The sequence below is a fragment of the Schistocerca piceifrons genome, chromosome 8 (assembly GCF_021461385.2).
Source record: "Schistocerca piceifrons isolate TAMUIC-IGC-003096 chromosome 8, iqSchPice1.1, whole genome shotgun sequence".
NCBI lineage: Eukaryota > Metazoa > Arthropoda > Insecta > Orthoptera > Acrididae > Schistocerca > Schistocerca piceifrons.
In genome coordinates, this window is record NC_060145.1 from 2591117 (window position 1) to 2611611 (window position 20495).

Here is a 20495-nt window from a genome sequence, read left to right on the forward strand (position 1 = left end):
GATGCACTGTCCCTTCGGACACGCATGCATGGCAATATCGTATTTCGTACTGAAATACAACTTAGTGTCTTGACGCTCACTTAGCCTCGGAAGCGAACTCGAAAGCTGCTGCCAGCAGACCGGCTCGAGAAACAAGCCCGTGACTCCAGTCAGCTCTCCGCACGAGTTGACACGCGGCAACCGTGGCCCGTTACGTCACGCATCTGTGTTGCCCGCTGGAACACGGAGTGTGATATTCGCCTGTTCGTTAAAATTTACGTAACTTTCCGAGTAAGAGGTTACAATCTTCGACCACGGAGACGAATAGACCGCTCATGTGTCTACCTCTGTTGTGCCGAGCCTTGGAAACAATATCGAACAACGCAACGGCTCCAGAGCCGGTTACGCGGCCCACAAACCATTTTTATACGTTTGCGGTAAACTTTATAAATTGAAGAGTTTCACTTTGGGGAAAACTGCTCACGCATTTTAAAGACAATGTCTTTAATTAATTACTCGTTTCTTTTTAAGAGTTTGTCTACGATATAAAAGGATTTTTTAAAGAGAAACTAGCTTAGCAGCACACTACCGAGCGACGTGGTGCAGAGGGTGGCACACTGAACACCCATTCGGAAGGACAGGGATTTAAACCCGCGTTCAGACACAGGTTTTTCGTGATTTTCCTAAATTGCTCCACGCAGATGCCGGAATGATTCCCTTGGCAAAGCACAGCTTGCTCTTCACAAAACACACTAACCTTGTGCTCCGTCTCTAATGGCATCGTTATCGACGGGACGTTAAACCCTAATCTTCATTCCTTCCTTCTTTACCACGTTAATAATACGTAGTTCTACAAACCTTTCAAAGAATAACAAAATTGTAGTAAAAAGAAATTTACTTTCGCAAAACCCTCTTGTTCCCTTTTCTGAATCTGATCGATTCACTGTCCGCTGCATTGCAGTTTTGCTGACGTTGCTTCGCACCAAGAGATGATTCGTAGACATCTGCAGTTCCGCATTGTGAAAACACTGGCAGAAGTCATGGAATTGCAGGCCACCACCTGCAAGGAGCACACGGCAGGCCACAGCACATCACCTGCTGGACTAACGGTGCCAGTAGCGAGTAGCCAGGTTACGCGCAAGGTGAGTTCGTTTCCTTGTGCCAGGAATTCCAAGGGCGCTTCTGTAAAGTAGCGGGGCGAGTGAAGAAAGGACTTTCTCGCCGCTACGTCCGTCTCCTTGCAGTGTTACGTTCTTCGGTCTACTTCAGCTACTCAGACCTTCTTCACATTTTGTTATTATTAAGACTTTTGCTTCATTGACGAAAAAAATTCTAATATCAAAAAACAATTAATGCAGAGTAATGAAATTGTAGAGAAATGAAATTTATGCAATACATTGTCTAGGTAACATATTTAAGTGATTAACACTCCAAGATGGCAGGTTAATGTAAGCGAGAGATGAGCCACTCCACATGTGAAACGCTGGCACATTAATAACCGGTGTGACTGCCAAAATGTTGCGTGCAAGCGTGCAAACCTGCATGCACAGTGTTGTACAGGTGCCGCATGTCAGTCTCTGGAGTGGAGTTCCATGCCCGTTGCACTTGACCGGTCAATACAGGGACGGTTACTACTGTTTCTGGATGATGCTGGAGTTGTTGGCAGGTGTTGTCCCGTATGTGCTCGATTCGAGGCAGATCTGGTGATCGAGCAGGCCAAGGCAACACGTCGACACTCTGTACAGCATGTTGGGTTAGAACAGTGGTATGTGGGCGAGCGTTATCCTGTTGGAAGAGATCCCTAGAATGCTGTTCATGAATGACAGCACAACAGGTAGACTCACCAGACTGATGTACAAATTTGCAGTCAGGGTGCTAGAGATGACCCGACAGTGCTCCTCCAGTCTAACAAAATCGCACCCCAGATCATAACTCCATGTGTACGTCCAGTGCGCCTAGAATGCAGACAGGTTGGTTGCAGGACTTCAACCAACAAACGGCCATCACTGGCACCGAGGCAGGACCAGCTTTCATCAGAAAATACAACAAACCTCCACCCTGACCTCCAATGAGCTCTAGCTTGACACCACCGAAGTCGCGAATGGCGGTGGATTAGGGTCACTGGAAAACACGCTACAGGCCGTCTGGCTTGGAGGTGTCCTTGAAGTTATCGATATGTAACAGTTGGTTGCGTCACTCTGGTTCCAACTGCTGCTCAAATTCCCGCTGCAGATGCAGTACGATGTGCCAGAGCCATACGCCAAACACGATGGTGTTCCCTCTCGGTAGTGCCACGTGGCCATTCGAAGCGCGGCCTTCCTGCGGTCGTACATTCTCGTCGCCACCGCTGCCAGCAGTCATGCACAGTGGATACATTCCTGCAAAGTCTTCGTGGAGTATCGCAGAAGGAACATCCAGCTCCTCGTAGCTTTATCACAACTCAGGGACGCTTCGATAATGCTGTCTTTGTCGCCTTCAACGCATTCTACATCTACATTTATACTCCGCAAGCCACCCAACGGCGTGTGGCGGAGGGCACTTTACGTGCCACTGTCATTACCTCCCTTTCCTGTTCCACTCGCGTATGGTTCGCGGGAAGAACGACTGCCGGAAAGCCTCCATGCGAGCTCGAATCTCTCTAATTTTACATTTGTGATCTCCTCGGGAGGTATAAGTAGGGGGAAGCAATATATTCGATACCTCATCCAGAAACGCACCCTCTCGAAACCTGGCGAGCAAGCTACATCGCGATGCACAGCGCCTCTCTTGCAGAGTCTGCCACTTGAGTTTGCTAAACATCTCCGTAACGCTATCACGCTTACCAAATAACCCTGTGACGAAACGCGCCGCTCTTCTTTGCATCTTCTCTATCTCCTCCGTCAACCCGACCTGGTATGGAGCCCACACTGATGAGCAATACTCAAGTATAGGTCGAACGAGTGTTTTGTAAGCCACTTCCTTTGTTGATGGCCGGCCGCGGTGGTCTAGCGGTTCTAGGCGCGCAGTCCGGAACCGCGCGACTGCTACGGTCGCAGGTTCGAATCCTGCCTCGGCCATGGATGTGTGTGATGTCCTTAGGTTAGTTAGGTTTAAGTAGCTCTAAGTTCTAGGGGACTAATGACCACAGATGTTAAGTCCCATAGTGCTCAGAGCCATTTGAACCATTTGAACCTTTGTTGATGGACTACATTTTCTAAGGACTCTCCCAATGTATCTCAACCTGACACCCGCCTAACCAACAATTATTTTTATATGATCATTCCACTTCAAATCGTTCCGCACGCATACTCACAGATATTTTACAGAAGTAACTGCTACCAGTGTTTGTTCCTCTATCATATAATCGTACAATAAAGGATCCTTCTTTCTATGTATTCGCAATTCATTACATTTGTCCATGTTAAGGGTCAGTTGCCACTCCCTGCACAAAGTGCCTATCCGCTGCAGATCTTTCTGCATTTCGCTCCAATTTTCTAATGCTGCAACTTCTCTGTATACTTCTTAGCTAACAAAACTTTACCACGTCCAGTCTCAAAGGTAACTAACCTCACGGACGTTACAGTATGTGTTTAAAGCAAAACCTAATTTGCATCCTCACAGTGGCGATACTAACGCATAAGGTATGCAACTGGCGTGAAATTTGAATAGACATCATCTTTCAGGTAAGGAAACACGCTTACCGACTTTCGTTTATGTCGCGTAACTCCTTCTCTTTGTTGCTATTTATCTTCCGTCAGTGAATTTTGTCATTTTTGTGCTCTGCATTCCCTTACGGCCATTGAGAGAATGTATTCCTTATTCTGATCAACGAAGGAGCTTCTGAAATATGCAGAATAATGTTCCCTAAAATATTACCCTAAAATATTAATACATGCAAGAAGCGGGACTACTTCTAGCGTTGCTACTAAGCTTTTTTTTTTGCGTAGTAGTGCGTTATTGCTTTCGACTTTGAACTGTTATTATCTTGTCATGAGTATCATCAAAATGTGTCAACTCACTGGCAAGAGAAGAGCAATTTGCTATAGACGTGCTCAGAGCTCCGCCGGGAAATACCATGTACGAGTTCTGGAACGTAAAAAGCGAAACTCACACTGCTAATTTATGTACTTACTAAATATATTTATTTCGTGATGACCGCGATCGGAATACGATTCATTTGAGACCCAATAAATCTGCAGTCATTCCTTTCACTGTACAAAAAGTTTCCGCGCGTCCTTTTGTTGTGGGGCGCTAAGTGTATGACAATTTGCCGCTGTTGTTTGTGCTCAAACATTCTTTCCAGTGGTTATTTTTAATTCCATGGTAATATGATCTTTGATATGTTTTGCGGATTTTGTTTTTCTACCCACCTCGAGTTTGGAAATTCTGTATGTAATGTTTGTATTTTCAAACGGTTTGTTGATTTAGAATTTCTTGTGAGTAATTTTGCATATATGCTGGTAAGAACAAAGAGATGATTTACAGAACACCATAGAAGCAAGCAGACTGTAGCCATATAACATCGCTGAATCAACTGGCAATACCGCTGTTAAGGAACGCCATTATGACATAAACTTTCATAATTCTACAGCTTTACAAACAACTACTCCAGCAAAAGTTTAACACCTACTATAGCTCCACCATCATCAAAAGAGTAAATTTATACAGTAGTGTGACATCACCTGAGACATCAATATCATACTGATGTACGTAACAAACCATAATTCTATAATACGTTAAATTACCTACTTCCAAATTTAAAATATTGCACTAAACTGTGTACGTTCCACTATTAACCTGAACATGGCAATTAGGCCAAAACAGCCCTATAATAATAAACAATATAACCGAAAACAGTAGCGTCTTTGTCTCATAGTCTTCGTCTCATAGCACAATGAATAATTCATTTTGTTTTACTGTACAATTTGTTGCAAACATATTCAACTGTTACATGGATTTATCACACTTTTTTCTTTTACGGCCACATCCAGACAGAAATAATTCAGTAGATGCAGATTCAGCATTCTCAGTCATGGCCTTTAATGATTCCTCTGTTCCTCTAGCTCGATGAGGCGCTACTCACATTTTCCTGTCTCATTTCCATACAAAGTAGACGACATTAAGAACGCGAATGCAGTAGAAGTGAATCAATATTTGGAGAATACGTTGAAAAAAGTTTCAGGCAAGCAACCCACAGCCAACCGTTACTTTCTAGGCGGCAGTTGCGCGGTTTGCGCAGGGAACCGTGTCTTTAGGAAACCACATGTCTTACTAGGACTGGGCTCTTGCGGCAACAACACGCCAGTTCGCTTTTCGCTATCTGTCCTTCACAGCTAGTGGCCGTTGCGACACAGTACCCGCCTATATCTACCGATTCCTTTGTGCTCTTTGACCTTCATGGAACTTATATACAGCTCCGATTTACAAGACAGTTAACGCCCTAATCGTCAGGTGTTGCCAGTTTAGGGATGTGCACGCCGCAGTCTTTTATAATCAACGTGTGATTTCGATTTGTATCGTTACGCAGTCGTATCAGGAACAATTTTATCGCCTTGTGGAAACAGTTGGGGTTGGGCGTGGCTGAGTTCATGGGAGCAGTATTCCTCTCAAAACAGACTAACATCAGTACAGGGTGTTCGAAGCCAATACAAGGTGTCCCAAGCCATAAGCGCGGAAACTATACAGAAAATACAGGAAACAGAACTGATTATTGTGAGATAACGAACCAAGGTTCGAAAATCAATACGTCAAACGGTGCGAGGTTTTGAAGGAATGCTTTTGGGGAATGAGTCTGCAAATTGCTGATTGTGCCTAACAAGTAGCTGCCTACAGCATAGCGGTTTGTGGCGGTTACGTTGGAAAACAATATTCAGTCATCTGTGGCGTATGCAGGGTGCGTTCATCATTGTTTACAGCACATAAATGGTAATCGATGATTCAGTATTATTCATTACAGGAACTTGTAGATACGCATCTAACGTGTAGTGGAGCACGATGTAGTGCCCTGGTAGACAAACGAATGTACAGCAATCATCGTAATAGGAAAAAAAATGTGTGTCTGGATAGTAACTTTTGGTAAACCATCTCTTTAAAGCCACGGAAAATTAGCCAATGTTCTTAAGAAAAATGTGTTTGCACTGTGGAATCTGAGGAGAGGATATTTGTTTGTGTGGAAGAAGATTCATTAATAAGCTGCCGCCAGATGGTCTATGAAGTGCACACTCGGAAGAATGCACTGTGTAGTGGCAACGCCATTCTTATCACACGCAACGTGTACAAACAATGGATCATATGATTGAGGTACGTCAATGGATTATGTTTTAACATGTGCAGTGAAACATTTTTTATGTCAATGAACAACTGAATATTCATTTCCGACCGCTAGCGCCTTTACAGTACTGATTTTAGGATCTGAAACGTTTTTCTTAAACATTCCGGCTGACGTGTGTTCCCTGCCACGACGGCTCAGGTCTCTACCACAATCCTACTCAGCTGCCTGTTGCCTCTGAACTGTTGTCGAAAAGCTGAAGACTGGTATCTCAACGTTATTCCTCTACGTCCGACGAAAGGGGCATTGTGATACAGTACAGTAGTGTGTAGGCCACCTATAAACCAAACCTTGCCAACAAAGTATTACACAGTATCAAATTTTCACTCTGCTGCGGAGTGTGCGCTATTGCGAAACTTTCTGGTAGATTAAAGTCAATTCCTACCAGAGACTCGAACTCGGGACCTTTGCCTTTCGCGGGCAAATGCTCTACCGAGTGAGACACCGAACCACGACTCGCATGCCCACGACGGCCGCCAAAATCTCATCTCCTACGTGTCAAAGTTTACAGAAGATCTCTTGTGGAACTTGGGGGACCAGCACTCTGGGAGACAAGGGTTAGCCACAGTCTGGAGGACGTCTGCAGGACGAAATTTTCGCTCTGCAGTAGAGGGTGTGCTGTTACAGAGGTTTCTTGGCAAATTAAAACTGTGTGCCGGCCCGTGCCAGGGCAGCTCAGTCGGTAGAGCACTTTCCCGCGACAGGCAAAGGTCGCGAGTACCACTCTGGGTCCGCCACACAGTTTTAATTTGCCAGGAAGCTTCAAAATATTAGCCGTTTTTTAAGTATGTTTTCTAAGTATTTTATTTATTTATCAGGTTCCGCGGGACTGTGCGAACCTTTGCTACCTGGTCATGAGATCAGTCAGTACACACACTGTCCACTCACATCAATGTGGCCACCTGTCAGAAGCCTGGATAGCCACCGTTTGCAGAGCGGTCCGCTGCGAGACGTGCAGTAAGAGAGTCAGCGAGGTCCTGGAAGGCACGGGCCGTGCGACTCCAGTCCTGTGGGCAGCGGAGCTGGGTTTCTCGCGTGAAGATCCGTGGCACGAACAGACCGATCCCACAGATTCTCGACTGGGTTTACATCCGCGCACTTTGGTGGCCCAGGGAGTACCGTAAACTTCTCGTGGTGCCCATCAGACCAAGAACGTACACTGCGGGCTGTGTGACACGTTGCATTGTTCTGTTGATAGATGCCATCGAGCCGAGGAGAAACAATATGTATGTACGGGTGGACATTGTTCCCAAGTGTAGACAGATGTTTGTGTTGATCCCCTGTGATACCCCGGGAATGCCGCGAAAATCCCCAGACCATAATGGTCCGGACTGGACCCTCTGACGATTGTTGTAGGGCCATAGACGCCAGCGGCCATCTGTTCGATGGAGCATAAAACGTGATTAACGTGAAAAGGCCGTAAGTAAGCCCTCAGTGGACGTGCAAATTCCAGCCTCCGTTGCCGTGAACAGCAGTCAGCACGGGTACATATACGAGTTGCCTACTGCAAAAGTCCGTACGCAGCTACGTTCCCCGAACGGTCGATGAGCCCCCTCGGTTTATCTGGGCGGTCAGCTGCTCAACAGTTGCACGTTTATTCGCCCGTACATATTTCCGCAGTCGTCATTCAACCCTATCCATTGCGTCCATTGGTGCACCACATTTGCCTCGACGATAGTTTTGGATAGAGCCATTTTCACATGCACTGTGTTCTTTAATCACGGAGGCACGCGAAGTGTTTACAAACTTAGCCGTTTCGAAAATGCTTCCACCCTTGGCGTGAAAGCCAACGACCATACCATTCTGGAAGTCAGGTAAGTTGCACCGTTTTCGCATCACGACAACGACTGCACTGTGTTCCGCGTCCCCCGACACGCATTATATACCCTCCACTGCTAGTGCTGCCACCTGTTGTGTCTGAGTGGTTATTGCACGTCGACGTCGAACATATGCGGTGTTCACAGTAATGTACGAGGTGCATTCAAGTTCTAAGGCCTCCGATTTTTTTTCTCCGGACTGGAAAGAGATAGAAACATGCGCATTGTTTTAAAATGAGGCCGCGTTCATTGTCAATACGTCCCAGAGATGGCAGCACCGTACGGCAGATGGAATTTTACCACCAGCGGCGAGAATGAGAACTGTTTTAAATACTTAAAATGGTGACGTTTTCCATACTTGAACAGCGTGCAATCATTCGTTTTCTGAATTTGCGTGGTGTGAAACCAATTGAAATTCATCGACAGATGAAGGAGACATGTGGTGATGGAGTTATGGATGTCTCGAAAGTGCGTTCGTGGGTGCGACAGTTTAATGAAGGCAGAACATCGTGTGACACCAAACCGAAACAACCTCGGGCTCGCACAAGCCGGTCTGACGACATGATCGAGAAAGTGGAGAGAATTGTTTTGGGGGATCGCCGAATGACTGTTGAACAGATCGCCTCCAGAGTTGGCATTTCTGTGGGTTCTGTGCACACAATCCTGCATGACGACCCGAAAATGCGAAAAGTGTCATCCAGGTGGGTGCCACGAATGCTGACGGACGACCGACCACATGGCTGCCCGTGTGGCATGTTGCCTAGCAATGTTGACGCGCAACGACAGCATGAATGGGACTTTCTTTTCGTCGGTTGTGACAATGGATGAGACGTGGATGCCATTTTTCAATCCAGAAACAAAGCGCCAGTCAGCTCAATGGAAGCACACAGATTCACCGCCACCAAAAAAATTTCGGGTAACCGCCAGTGCTGAAAAAATGATGGTGTCCATGTTCTGGGACAGCGAGGGCGTAATCCTTACCCATTGCGTTCCAAAGGGCACTACGGTAACAGGTGCAGCCTACAAAAATATTTTGAAGAACGAATTCCTTCCTGCACTGCAACAAAAACGTCCGGGAAGGGCTGCACGTGTGCTGTTTCACCAAGACAACGCACCCGCACATCGAGCTAACGTTACGCAACAGTTTCTTCGTGATAACAACTTTGAAGTGATTCCTCATGCTCTCTACTCACCTGACCTAGCTCCTAGTGACTTTTGGCTTTTTCCAACAAGTGAAAGACACTCTTCGTGGCCGCACATTCACCAGCCGTGCTGCTATTGCCTCAGCGATTTTCCAGTGGTCAAAACAGACTCCTAAAGAAGCCTTCGCCGCTGCCATGGAATCATGGCGTCAGCGTTGTGAAAAATGTGTACGTCTGCAGGGCGATTACGTCGAGAAGTAACGCCAGTTTCATCGATTTCGGGTAAGTAGTCACTTAGAAAAAAAAAAAATCAGAGGCCTTAGAACTTGAATGCACCTCGTAAGTGGACCAGGTATTTTACCGACTTTTGATCAGAAAATCCGTGAACAAAGAATTGCAACATATAATTTCTGGACCGTGCCTATTTATTTGTCTCGCTACCTGCTGTGTACGCTAGAGAAAAAGGTTTCCTCTAGCCTGAAGGCAGTAGTGCTGGGTCTTTCCCTAATACCGCTGGGCAGAGCGCACGAGGGCGGCTCCATGTCGAGCGACTTCCTCGTGATGGGCAGTTCTGTCCAACGTCGCAGGGAAGGTAGGGAGAGTCCTGGCAGGAGACGGCACCTCGCAGGAGCGCTGGAAGTGCTAGCAGAGACTGTCCAATGAGAGTCCCTACATTTCTGCTCCTAAAACCTGAACGTTAAATAATTTTATGCAGCAGTTTGGAGCTCGTGGAAAGGGAGGATTCCGCGGCAGCCCTCGTGGCGTGAAGAAGTGGTGTGCCCTCTTGGGCGTAAATAATGTTTTCATTGCGTATATCAGGAATCAGGAGTAGCTGATCCTTCGCGATCAAGAACATTACCTAGTGCAGTACGGAAGACAGAGAAAATTTGGCGTGTTCGTTCCTGGAAGCGGGAGTCAAATTGTTGTCAGGCGCCTTTCTGATCTTTTTTTTCGGCGAGGGTTCCTGATTTATTCGGTAAAAAACAGACTGCTCAGAGAAGAGCTAAGAGCCGTTAGCTACATGCAGGTGGTGCGGGTTGAAAGCAAAGACTCGGGTATGGTTAATTCGTGTCAATAAATTTTCCTCTGTTTCCGCGTAAATGCAAGGGTGATGATTTATTTGCGTCTTTCTCTATTGACATCGAGCTGTGGTGCTAGACCCTTATTTATACCGATTTTAGATGCGAAGCAGTTCGGACGACTAATCTGGGTTCGCCAATAACGGTTTCCGACTACGCTGTGGAGCAGAGGGGCCTACGTCTCGTAATTTCTGGCATGCCACGCAACGCCAAGAGTGCGTGCATTCCGACCGCGGTCGCGAGCATAATTTCGCACGGCGCTATGGAAGCTCAGACACACGAGCGAAAGCAACGTTTGAGAACTAAATAGTAATTAGACAACCACGAAAAAACCTTTAATACAGAATACGAATACAATGCACATTACAGAGAAAAGCACTAGAACACAAAATAGAAGGTGTGTGCCACTAGGAAACGCTTCAACTTGGATTTGAATATTTGGGGGTTATCTACAAAATTTTTCTGTCCCCCTGGAAGCCTATGGAAAATGAAACATGCTTAAGCGTACACAGCTTTTTGACCAATGCTTAAGAGAATAATACGTGTATATCGATATTCCATCTAGTGTTCACTGAATGGATGTTGCAGTTCCTTCTGAAAGAGGCGGTATTGTCAGCAACAAATCCCATAATGGAATATGTGTACGGGAATGGCAGACTTGGAATTTACAGATACGTGAACGACGACTTACAGGAAGTTCGCGAACTGGCACATTACATCAGTCAGATGGCTGTTTTCTGGGCTGACAGTATTGATTGCACAGCCACAAAGTACGAGGGCTGTTCGGAAAGTGAGGAACGATCGGTTGAGAAATGGAAATCATAGTGAAAATTAAATGTTTTATTTGCGAAAGTTAGCTACATCTTCCAGCTACTTCCCTACACAGCCGCCGCTCCGGCTTACGGCGCGTGGTGGACGGCGTCCCGTGCCGCCGCTGGTCACTTCCTTTCCTGTGCCACTCGCAGGTAGAACGAGGGGACGACGACTGTCTATATGCCTCCACACGAACCACAGTTTCACCTTTCTGATCTTCGTGGTTCTTACGCGCAATGTACGCTGGAGGCAACACACTCGTTCTGCAGTCAGCTTCAAATGCCGGTTCTCTAAATTTTCTCAATAGTGTTCCTCGAAAAGAATGTCGCCTTACCCTCAGGGATTCCCATTTGAGTTCGCGAAGCATCTCCATAACACCTGCGTGTTGTTCGAACATACCAGTAACAAATATAGCAGCCCGCCTCTGACTTGGTTCGGACCCGGTACAGATCCCAAAACACTCGTGAAGTACTCGAGATATGTGGCACTAGTCCTTTACAGATGAACCACACTTTACTACAATTCTCTCCATAAATCCAAGTTGACCATTCGCCCTTCTTATCACAATCCTGACGTGCTCGTTCCGTTTCGTATCGGTTTTCAATGTTACGCCCAAGTATTTAAACGAAGTGACGGTATCGAGCACGAACTACCAATGCTGTATGCAAACATCACGGGTTTGCTTTTCCTACTCATCCGCATTACTTACATTTTTCTACATTTAGAGCTAAATGCGATTCAGAACACCGACTAGAAATTTCCTCTAGACCTCTCTCGTAGCGTTGTACCCTCTTTCCAGCACCCTAGTTATAGAAGGCACCCTCCTGTGCTTCAAAACAATTTTCTACGTTGGACTGCAGCTCATTCTCTGTGCGAAAATGTTGTCCCCAGAGACAGCGGACTATTTGAGCGGAAGTGAAAATCAGAGCGACCACGTTCGGATTGTATGGTGCGTGGTCAAACGCTGCACGAGGCTCCTCATTTCCCGTGCAGTGTGCGGCCGAGAATCCCGACTGTTAAGTTATGTGAGACTTCATGAAGTCAGGCGAAAGCTCGCGGCCGGCCGGCAGGCAGGCATCCACACTTGGTGGGAGGCATGTGTACGCGCTCCCTGTGCGCTCGCAGCTGGGAAGAGCGGCGTGACGCTGTCTGCGGGCAGAGTAGGGACACTGCGCAACACGTCTGCAGTTTCCATTTCGCGACCGATCCTTCCTTACTTTCCGACAGGCCCTCCTATAACAGGTATGAGGTAATAGGGTGACAGTACGCAAAGTAGACGTGCGTTTGTGTTCCGCTGTCAGAGACAGTGGAGGTAATTCTTGTAGCGAAGTTAGCAGCACTGAGTTTCTGAGCAATATCCTGAACGTGACACTCCCAAGAAAGGCTACATCAGCCCTCAATTGTAAGAGTTTTAATTGTTCGACTTCACCGACTGTGTGATCACCTCGGGACAGTACGATTCCACATTTACTATAGTTCCCTGTCATGAGTGCATCGCCTTTTGTTGCAATTAGACACTAATCTGTGCTCTGAAAGCCATGTCCTGATCTTACTAACTATACTATTAGCTACATTATTTATACAACGTTCCTTTTTTTTTTTTTCAAAACAGTACTTGTGTCATACGCAAAGAGAGGAATTTGTGAATCATCTGCCATGTTGAGAGACAGGTCATATCCAGAAACCCAACGGATCCGGAACACAATCCCGTGACAACCTCGAGTCAACATGGCCGCCGTAGTCTGACACTGCGATTCCATGGCCTCTTAATTCTGGTTATCAGATAATAGAACAGATTTTATCACTTTTACCTCCACTGCTCCTTCTGCTTAAGTGGGATGTTGTGTCATATTTGGGACGTGTCCATTCTCAATAACCGATATCAATGTCCCTTGGACCTTTATTCTTTTAAGCTGAAGCTCCCAACTTCTGAATCCAGTTTCGCATTTCACTCATTCTATCCCGTAACCAGTTCGGTCACCTGATACGTACTACTACTTCCAGGATCATGTCAAGAGCATACTTAGACGCCGCCATGGAAACATCGCTAGGATTCTGATCCACTCTGAAGCTGTGCGCAAATCCAGGGAGTCGGGCGTATGCGACTTCCGATGATGCGTTGGCACACAACTTGAAGGTACTAGTCGTGGCGAAACTCAAGTACTCTTACTGTAACAAAAGTACATTTGCTTACCCCGACGCTACTTCTACAAAACACTGAATTTTGTTCCTAATTTTTGCTTACCTACATCCTCTACACATTAAATTTCACCCGTCAGAATCTGGTGTGTAATCGAGTGTAATATTTTTAACTGCTATACGTGTGATACGAATAAAAAAATGGTTCAAATGGCTCTGAGCACTATGGGAATTAAAATGTCAGGTCATGAGTCCCCTAGAACTTAGAACTACTTAAACCTAACTAACCTAAGGACATCACACACATCCATGCCCGAGGCAGGATTCGAACCGGCGACCGTAGCAGTCGTGCGATTCCGGACTGGAGCGCCTAGAACCGCTCGGCCACCACGGCCGGCGTGATACGAATAGACGGCTCCAACTTTACGATATAACTGTTACATAGCGCAAACATTCATTCAATTACGTATTACTATATTACACCACATACAATTCGTAATCCTCCATTCCGTTCGCTGTCCCCCCTCCCTCCCTAACTCGCCATACTACACTGTGTGATCAACCGTATCTGGACACCTGGCTAAAAATGACGTACAAGTTCGTTGCGCCCTCCATCGGTAATGCTGGAATTCAATATGGCGTTGCCCCACCCTGAGCTTTGATGACAGCTTCCACTGTCGCAGGCATACGTTCAATCAAGTGCTGGAAAGTATCTTGGGCAATGGCAGCCCATTCTTCACGGAGTGCTGGACTGAGGAGAGGTATCGATGTCGTTCGGTGAGGCCTGGCATGAAGTCGGCGTTCCAAAACATCCCAAAGGTATTCTGTAGGATTCAGGTCAGGACTCTGTGCACGCCAGTCCGTTACAGGGATGTTATCGTCATGCAACCACTCCACCACAGGCCGTGCATTATGAACAGGTACTCGATCGTGTTGAAAGATGCAATCGCCATCCCCGAATTGCTATTCAACAGTGGGAAGCAAGAAGGTGCTTAAAACATCAATGTAGTAGGCCTGTGCTGTGACAGTGCCACGCAAAACAAGAAGGGGTGCAAGCCCCCTCCATGGAAAACACGACCACTCCATAACACCACCGCCTCAGAATTTTTCTGTTGGCCCTACACACGCTGGCAGATGACGTTCGTCGGTATTCGCCACACCCACACCCTGACATCGGATTGCCACATTGTGTACCGTGATTCGTCTCTCCACACAACGTTTTTCCACTGTTCAATCGTCCGATGTTTACGCCCCTTACACCAAGCGAGGCGTCGTTTGGCATTTACCGGCGTGATGTGTGGCTTATGAGCAGCCACTCGACCATGAAATCCAAGTTTTTTCACCTCCCGCCTAACCTTCATAGTACTTGCAGTGAATCCTGATGCAGTTTGGAATTCCTGTGTGATGGTCTGGATAGATATCTGCCTATTACACATTACGACCATCTTCAACTGTCGGCGGTCTCTGTCAGTCAACAGACGAGGTCGGCCTGTACGCTTTTGTGCTGTACGTGTCCCTTCACGTTCCCACTTCACTATCACATCGGAAACAGTGGTTTTAGGGATGTTTAAGAGTGTGAAAATCTCGCGTACAGACGTATGACAAGTGACACCGAATCACCTGACCACGTTCGAAGTCTGTGAGTTCCGCGGAGCGCCCTAATGTGCTCTCTCACGATGTTTAATGGTTACTGACGTCGCTGATATGGAGTACATGGCAGTAGGTGGCAGCACAATGCACCTAATATGAAAAATGTATGTTTTGAGGGTGTCCAGATACTTTTGATCACATAGTGTATATCTCTCTCTCTCTCTCTCTCTCTCTCTCTCTCTCTCTCTCTCTCTCTCGGAGGATATTTGAAGAAATTTGAAGTTAATTTTTAAAGAGTTCGCATGGCAAAATTTCCTACGTCACATTCTGAGATATCGATGCAGCCACTTTAACCGCGTGGGAATACAGGTCTTTCTTGAAAAGTGGCCAAAAATCGTGGAAATGGACGGAGATGTAAAATTAAATTAATAATTACTCATAAAAGTTGTTATTGGACACAGTATAAATTTCACTTCAGTTTCGTGGGAACTTAGAGAAATAAATTGCCAGAAACTACTTTCCTACAGACCAAACACTGGGAGGAGGATGGAGCGGCCACGAACAAGATGATGGATCACCTTTAAATTGCTTGGTTCTGGAACATGCAGCAATGTCTAACCCGAAAATGTACATGATGATGATACTTTCCTATTAATCTTCTTACTTTCACAGTTATGTGCTTATATTATCGAGCCACAGTTGGATACTGCTCACTTTCAGGCATTCTTCTTTCCCCATTAGGCCACTGCAATTTGTTTTGTCCTTTAAGAAAATACTTTAGACTGGGATGTTGCAGTGCCGTCCTGGTAGATGGCTTTCCAGCCCCCCTCCCTCTTCCCCCCCCCCCCCCCCCCCCCCCGCGTCTTACCGGAAACACGTTTCCATAGATTCCTGTCGGATCTTTCATCCAGAATACCCAGTAGACTATCACATTTCGTTGACCTTGTGTAGACTAAATGGAAACGTTGCGAAGTGGCCATCTTCGATTTTTATATCCATACCATTTGAAGGCCATTTCCCAGACATGAATGCAGTTCTCAAGGCAGTCGAAAAAATCGCCTTTGAAGAAGAAAAGCTTTGGGAACCTTATGAAGTACAAAATATTCCTATAAGATTGTCATGGACATCAATAGCTGAGTGTGTAGTATAAAAGTCTGGTAATTGTGCATCCGTTACTTCGAATTTCGCTAGTGGCAACGATTTTTACTTTTATTTAAACTTCATATTTATTTACGAATAAAAATGTTAAGTAAATATTTAGTAATAATTTCTATTCTATTTGTAACTGTTGGCTGTATGAAAATAAATAAAATTTTTATGTAGACATGCAGAATACATCACTGTTAAAGAAAAACAGATATCAAGAATAATGTTTAGTCTATAGAAATAAAAAGATTTTTTTCTATTTGATGTTTTTCACTGTTGCCCAGATTTTATTTATTGTGAATATTGGCATTTTCAGGTAGTTAGTAGTCCTCTATACACACATTAAACTCGCTTGTTGCAATTTCTATCTGTAAGTTCGGGTTAATCTCAGGAACTAGTGTACAGATTTTGATGTGGCTTTCACTAATTGATAGACTGATCCGCGAGGAAATTGGCTGAACGACGACGAATTAAATTTTCCCACCACTCTGAAAATGGTGCCACTGCCACCTAGTGGGCAACTCCTCAGAATAGAATCAGGCCGTGCCAGCACGAGCTACTGCCAACTTCCCGAATAGTCCGCGGTCCAGGACGTATCTGATATTGAGGTACAGAGTTAATGTTCATGGGTGTGAAGGGAGATGCGGGAAAAGGTTACAGAGGAACTGTAGCTCGCTGCACTTTGGCGCCTGTCACTGCCACGAGATGTCACTTCGCTTCAGACTTCAGTTGCACGCCGGAGCAGACCACACTCGTGTATCCTGAGAACCTTCCTGACACGGCGCTGTTTAAATCGTGTCAGCTATATGAATGTGAAGACATTCAACTACCCAAAATTGTTCACCCAATTTTAATCATAACTCGAAACAGTAGCCCGTAAACTGTGCAAACCAGGGCGGGTCGCTAGTTATTACACAAACAGATGGTATTTTTATTATAAATTTTGATTCACCATTCGTTAATTAATATGATATTTAAATAAAACTAAGGAAATGTTTCTACTTGCGAGATTCGTACCAGTGACCGTTACAAGACTCTACAATACACACGCAGATACCGGCAACATTGTTAAAAAGTTACAAACGTGTATACTTCAGAGAGCTTAGAAATCGGTCCGTGCACGACAGTACGCGGTACCAATATGTTCCAAAAAGCCACGTGTTAAAATGAGATATTTCAGGGGGTCATCTCTCGGGTCCTATGAATCATAAACACGAGGGTTTCGGCAGCCCTTGGCGCAGCGGCCTTTTGTATGCCTATCGAAAGAACGGATTTACTGTACTATCCTACACTACAGTATCAAAATTTGAACATTACACACTTCCTCCAGGCCACGCAAATTCGGAAAATCGATTGATTCCTTTGCATTAGGTGTGATCTAGGATGGACCTCGGTCGGCATTTGTTCATGGGCTGTTCCTGAGAATACCCCGTAAACCATGATCTTGGCGTACGAAAAGTAAGAATTATGGGGATGGCCACTTCTATAATTTCATTTCACGGCAAACTGTCAAAATTTTCACCATATGTTCTCAAGCTGATGCTGTTAGGCAACTTTGAAACATTTTTCGCTATCAGTAGCCATTAGTGAGAGCACGAAGTTCAAAGTTACCGTACTTATACGCTTAAAACATGCACTTAATATCAGTTCTGAGGCGTAAATGTAGTTTTATGTAACGTAGTCAACAGATGGCAATGGTTCTCGAATCATCGAAAGGGTTCTGAGGTTCTCAAACTATGTTTTAGTCATCATTTTTGCGCCAATAAAACTCTGTGACGCGCCGTCTCAGTTAAGGGGCACTTCACACCTATACAAATATGCTCAAAGTGATAACTGCAGTGGCAAGCAGTGGGCTAAAAAAGGGTCTCAACATGTCTGAAAATAACTTAAAATAGTTGGCTAAAATTATATAAAAATGCAGTGACTGCAAATTCAGTAAAATATTTACAACAACGTTTTTACTCTTTTAAGATACGAATCATGAATTGCTATCGATGACCAAAGTATCCAAAAAATATACAGCAAACGATTTTGTGTTAATTTTGTATTATGCGTATTCATTCGTTGTTTATATGTGTCAAAATAAATAAAGGTGCGCAAATATATAAAAAAACTGCCCAACCTTTACGGGCGTATGTAATTCGTTTTAGATAAGCAGCACACCGCGCTGTAGAAAAGAGGGGAACCAGCGCAAAAAATCTATTAGAGCACATAAAAGGCAAATATGCTTCTATTTAAACGCTTCTGACAGAAAAGTGGAGAACTAGCTGCCTCAGCCCTCATCCGCCTTCCTCACGAAAAATTTTTTTATGCGAATATATTCGCGCTTTTTTGCCGAAGCGTTCCAGAGAGACACTGACGGTGGAACAGAAAGGAGACAGTGATGGTGGGAGAGAGAGAGTGGCAGCGAAAGAGAAAGAGAAATAGGTGAACACAGTAGCCGTGGGAGCCAAGGGGAGAGGAGATATTTATGGTAAGAGACAGTGGCAGTAAAAGAGAAAGAGAGGTGGAAGGAGACAGAAGCAATGGGAGGAAAACAGGGAGAAGACAATGGAATTTAAAAACACAGATGAGTGGAGACCAAAACCTGGGTAGGTGGGGGCGGGACTGGACCTGTCCAGACCAGCGAAGTTTAAGGCGTAAGTATGGGGAGGGCACGTTATGGACAGAAATTTTAAGTACGTGGGTACATTTTTGACCTGCGGAGATATAGTGGACACTGTGGAAGTGGAAAGAAAGACAGAAGGAGGCAGTGTGGCAGAACAGACAGTGGCAATGTGATATACTGTAAAGAAGTGGGAAAAAAGGAGACAGTGGGAGAGAGACATACACTGAAGAGCCAAAGATTGGATTGGATTGGATTGTTTGGGGGAGGAGACCAGACAGCGAGGTCATCGGTCTCATCGGATTGGGGAAGGAAGTCGGCCGTGCCCTTTCAAAGGAACCTTCCCGACATTTGCCTGGAGCGATTTAGGGAAATCACGGAAAACCTAAATCAGGATAGCCGGACGCGGGATTGAACCGTCGCCTCCCGAATGCGAGTCCAGTGTGCTAGCCACTGCGCCACCTCACTCGGTAAGAACCAAAGAAACTGGTACACCTGCCTAATATCGAGTAGGGCCCCGCGAGCACGCGGAAGTGCCGCAACACGACGTGGCATGGATTCGACTAATGTCTCAAGTAGTGCTGGAGAGAATTTTTGGTGAGCAAGGCGTTATTTAAAGAGGAACGTATTGGCTTTGTCTGCGCTCCGACAGGAACCATTTCTCCGCTGTTCGCCTACTGTTGCATGTAATCATCGAAAGCCAGGTTCTTTACGTTACATTTACGAGTTACGTCGCATTGCTTTGGAAGCTCATATGTCGGTACCAAGCTCCCAAACTTGTAAGCAGGAAGAAAATGGAAGACGGCCAACTCCGCACGGCCCGATTGTAAGTAACCTGGATACACTACACGAAACGTAGTCTTATTATTGTGAGAGCCCGGTGTACGAAATGACAACAGGCCCGTCGCTCGACTCTTGGCAGGCCATGGAGACGGGGAGCGGCGGCGGAGGCGGAGGCGGCGGCGGGTCGCCGGTGGCGGTCCCGGCGCCGCTGCGTGCCACGGTGTCGGCGCTGGAGCGCGAGGTGCAGAACGCGACGGGCTGCCCGGCGGCCGTGCTGGGGCTGGCCGCCGTCTTCATGGCGCTGGTGGACGCCGCCGTCGCCAGGAACGTGACGGGCAGCGAGCGCGCCGCGCGACGCCGGCCCCCGGCCGCGCCCGCGCCGCCCCCGGACGCCCCCTACGACTTCATCATCGTGGGCGGCGGCACCGCCGGCTGCGTGCTCGCCAACCGCCTCTCCGAGGTGCCTGACTGGAAGGTCAGTCGCGGCCGCCATCGCCGCGCCGTGCTGCTCTCCAGCACTCACTTAACCCTCGACTCTGAAGAGTCCAGCTCCCGTGTACCGGGTTTTTGTAATTAAACTGTGTTCCGAGTGCTGCAATGCAGCTTGTACACTACTGGCCATTAAAATTGCTACACCAAGAAGAAATACAGATGATAAACGGGTATTCATTGGACAAATATATTATACTAGAACTGACATGTTATTACATTTTCACGCAGTTTGGGTGCATAGATCCTGAGAAATCAGTACCCAGAACAACCACCTCTGGCTGTAATAACGGCCTTGATACGCCTGGGCATTGAGTCAAACAGAGCTTGGATGGCGTGTACAGGTACAGCTGCCCATGCAGCTTCAACACGATACCACAGTTCATCAAGAGTAGTGACTGGCGTATTGTGACGAGCCAGTTCCTCGGACTCCATAGACTAGACTTTTAAATTGATGAGAGATCTGGAGAATGTGCTGGCCAGGGCAGCAGTCGAACATTTTCTGTATCCAGAAAGGCCCGTACAGGAGCTGCAACATGCGGTAGTGCATTATGGTGCTGAAATGTAGGAATCGAATGAAGGGTAGAGCCACGGGTCGTAACACAT

At 46.2% G+C, this 20495-nt stretch overlaps 1 protein-coding gene across 1 annotated transcript in view; it reads left to right on the plus strand.

Annotated features, from left to right (window-relative positions):
* The window catches only part of LOC124711474, a 188093-nt gene that overhangs the window by 109495 nt on the left and 58103 nt on the right, over positions 1 to 20495 (plus strand). Inside the window, exons 8-9 of the mRNA XM_047241580.1 lie at positions 941 to 1121; positions 19648 to 19875. Of these exons, the coding sequence (XP_047097536.1) occupies positions 941 to 1121; positions 19648 to 19875 (409 nt within the window). The remainder of the gene's footprint in view (positions 1 to 940; positions 1122 to 19647; positions 19876 to 20495) is intronic.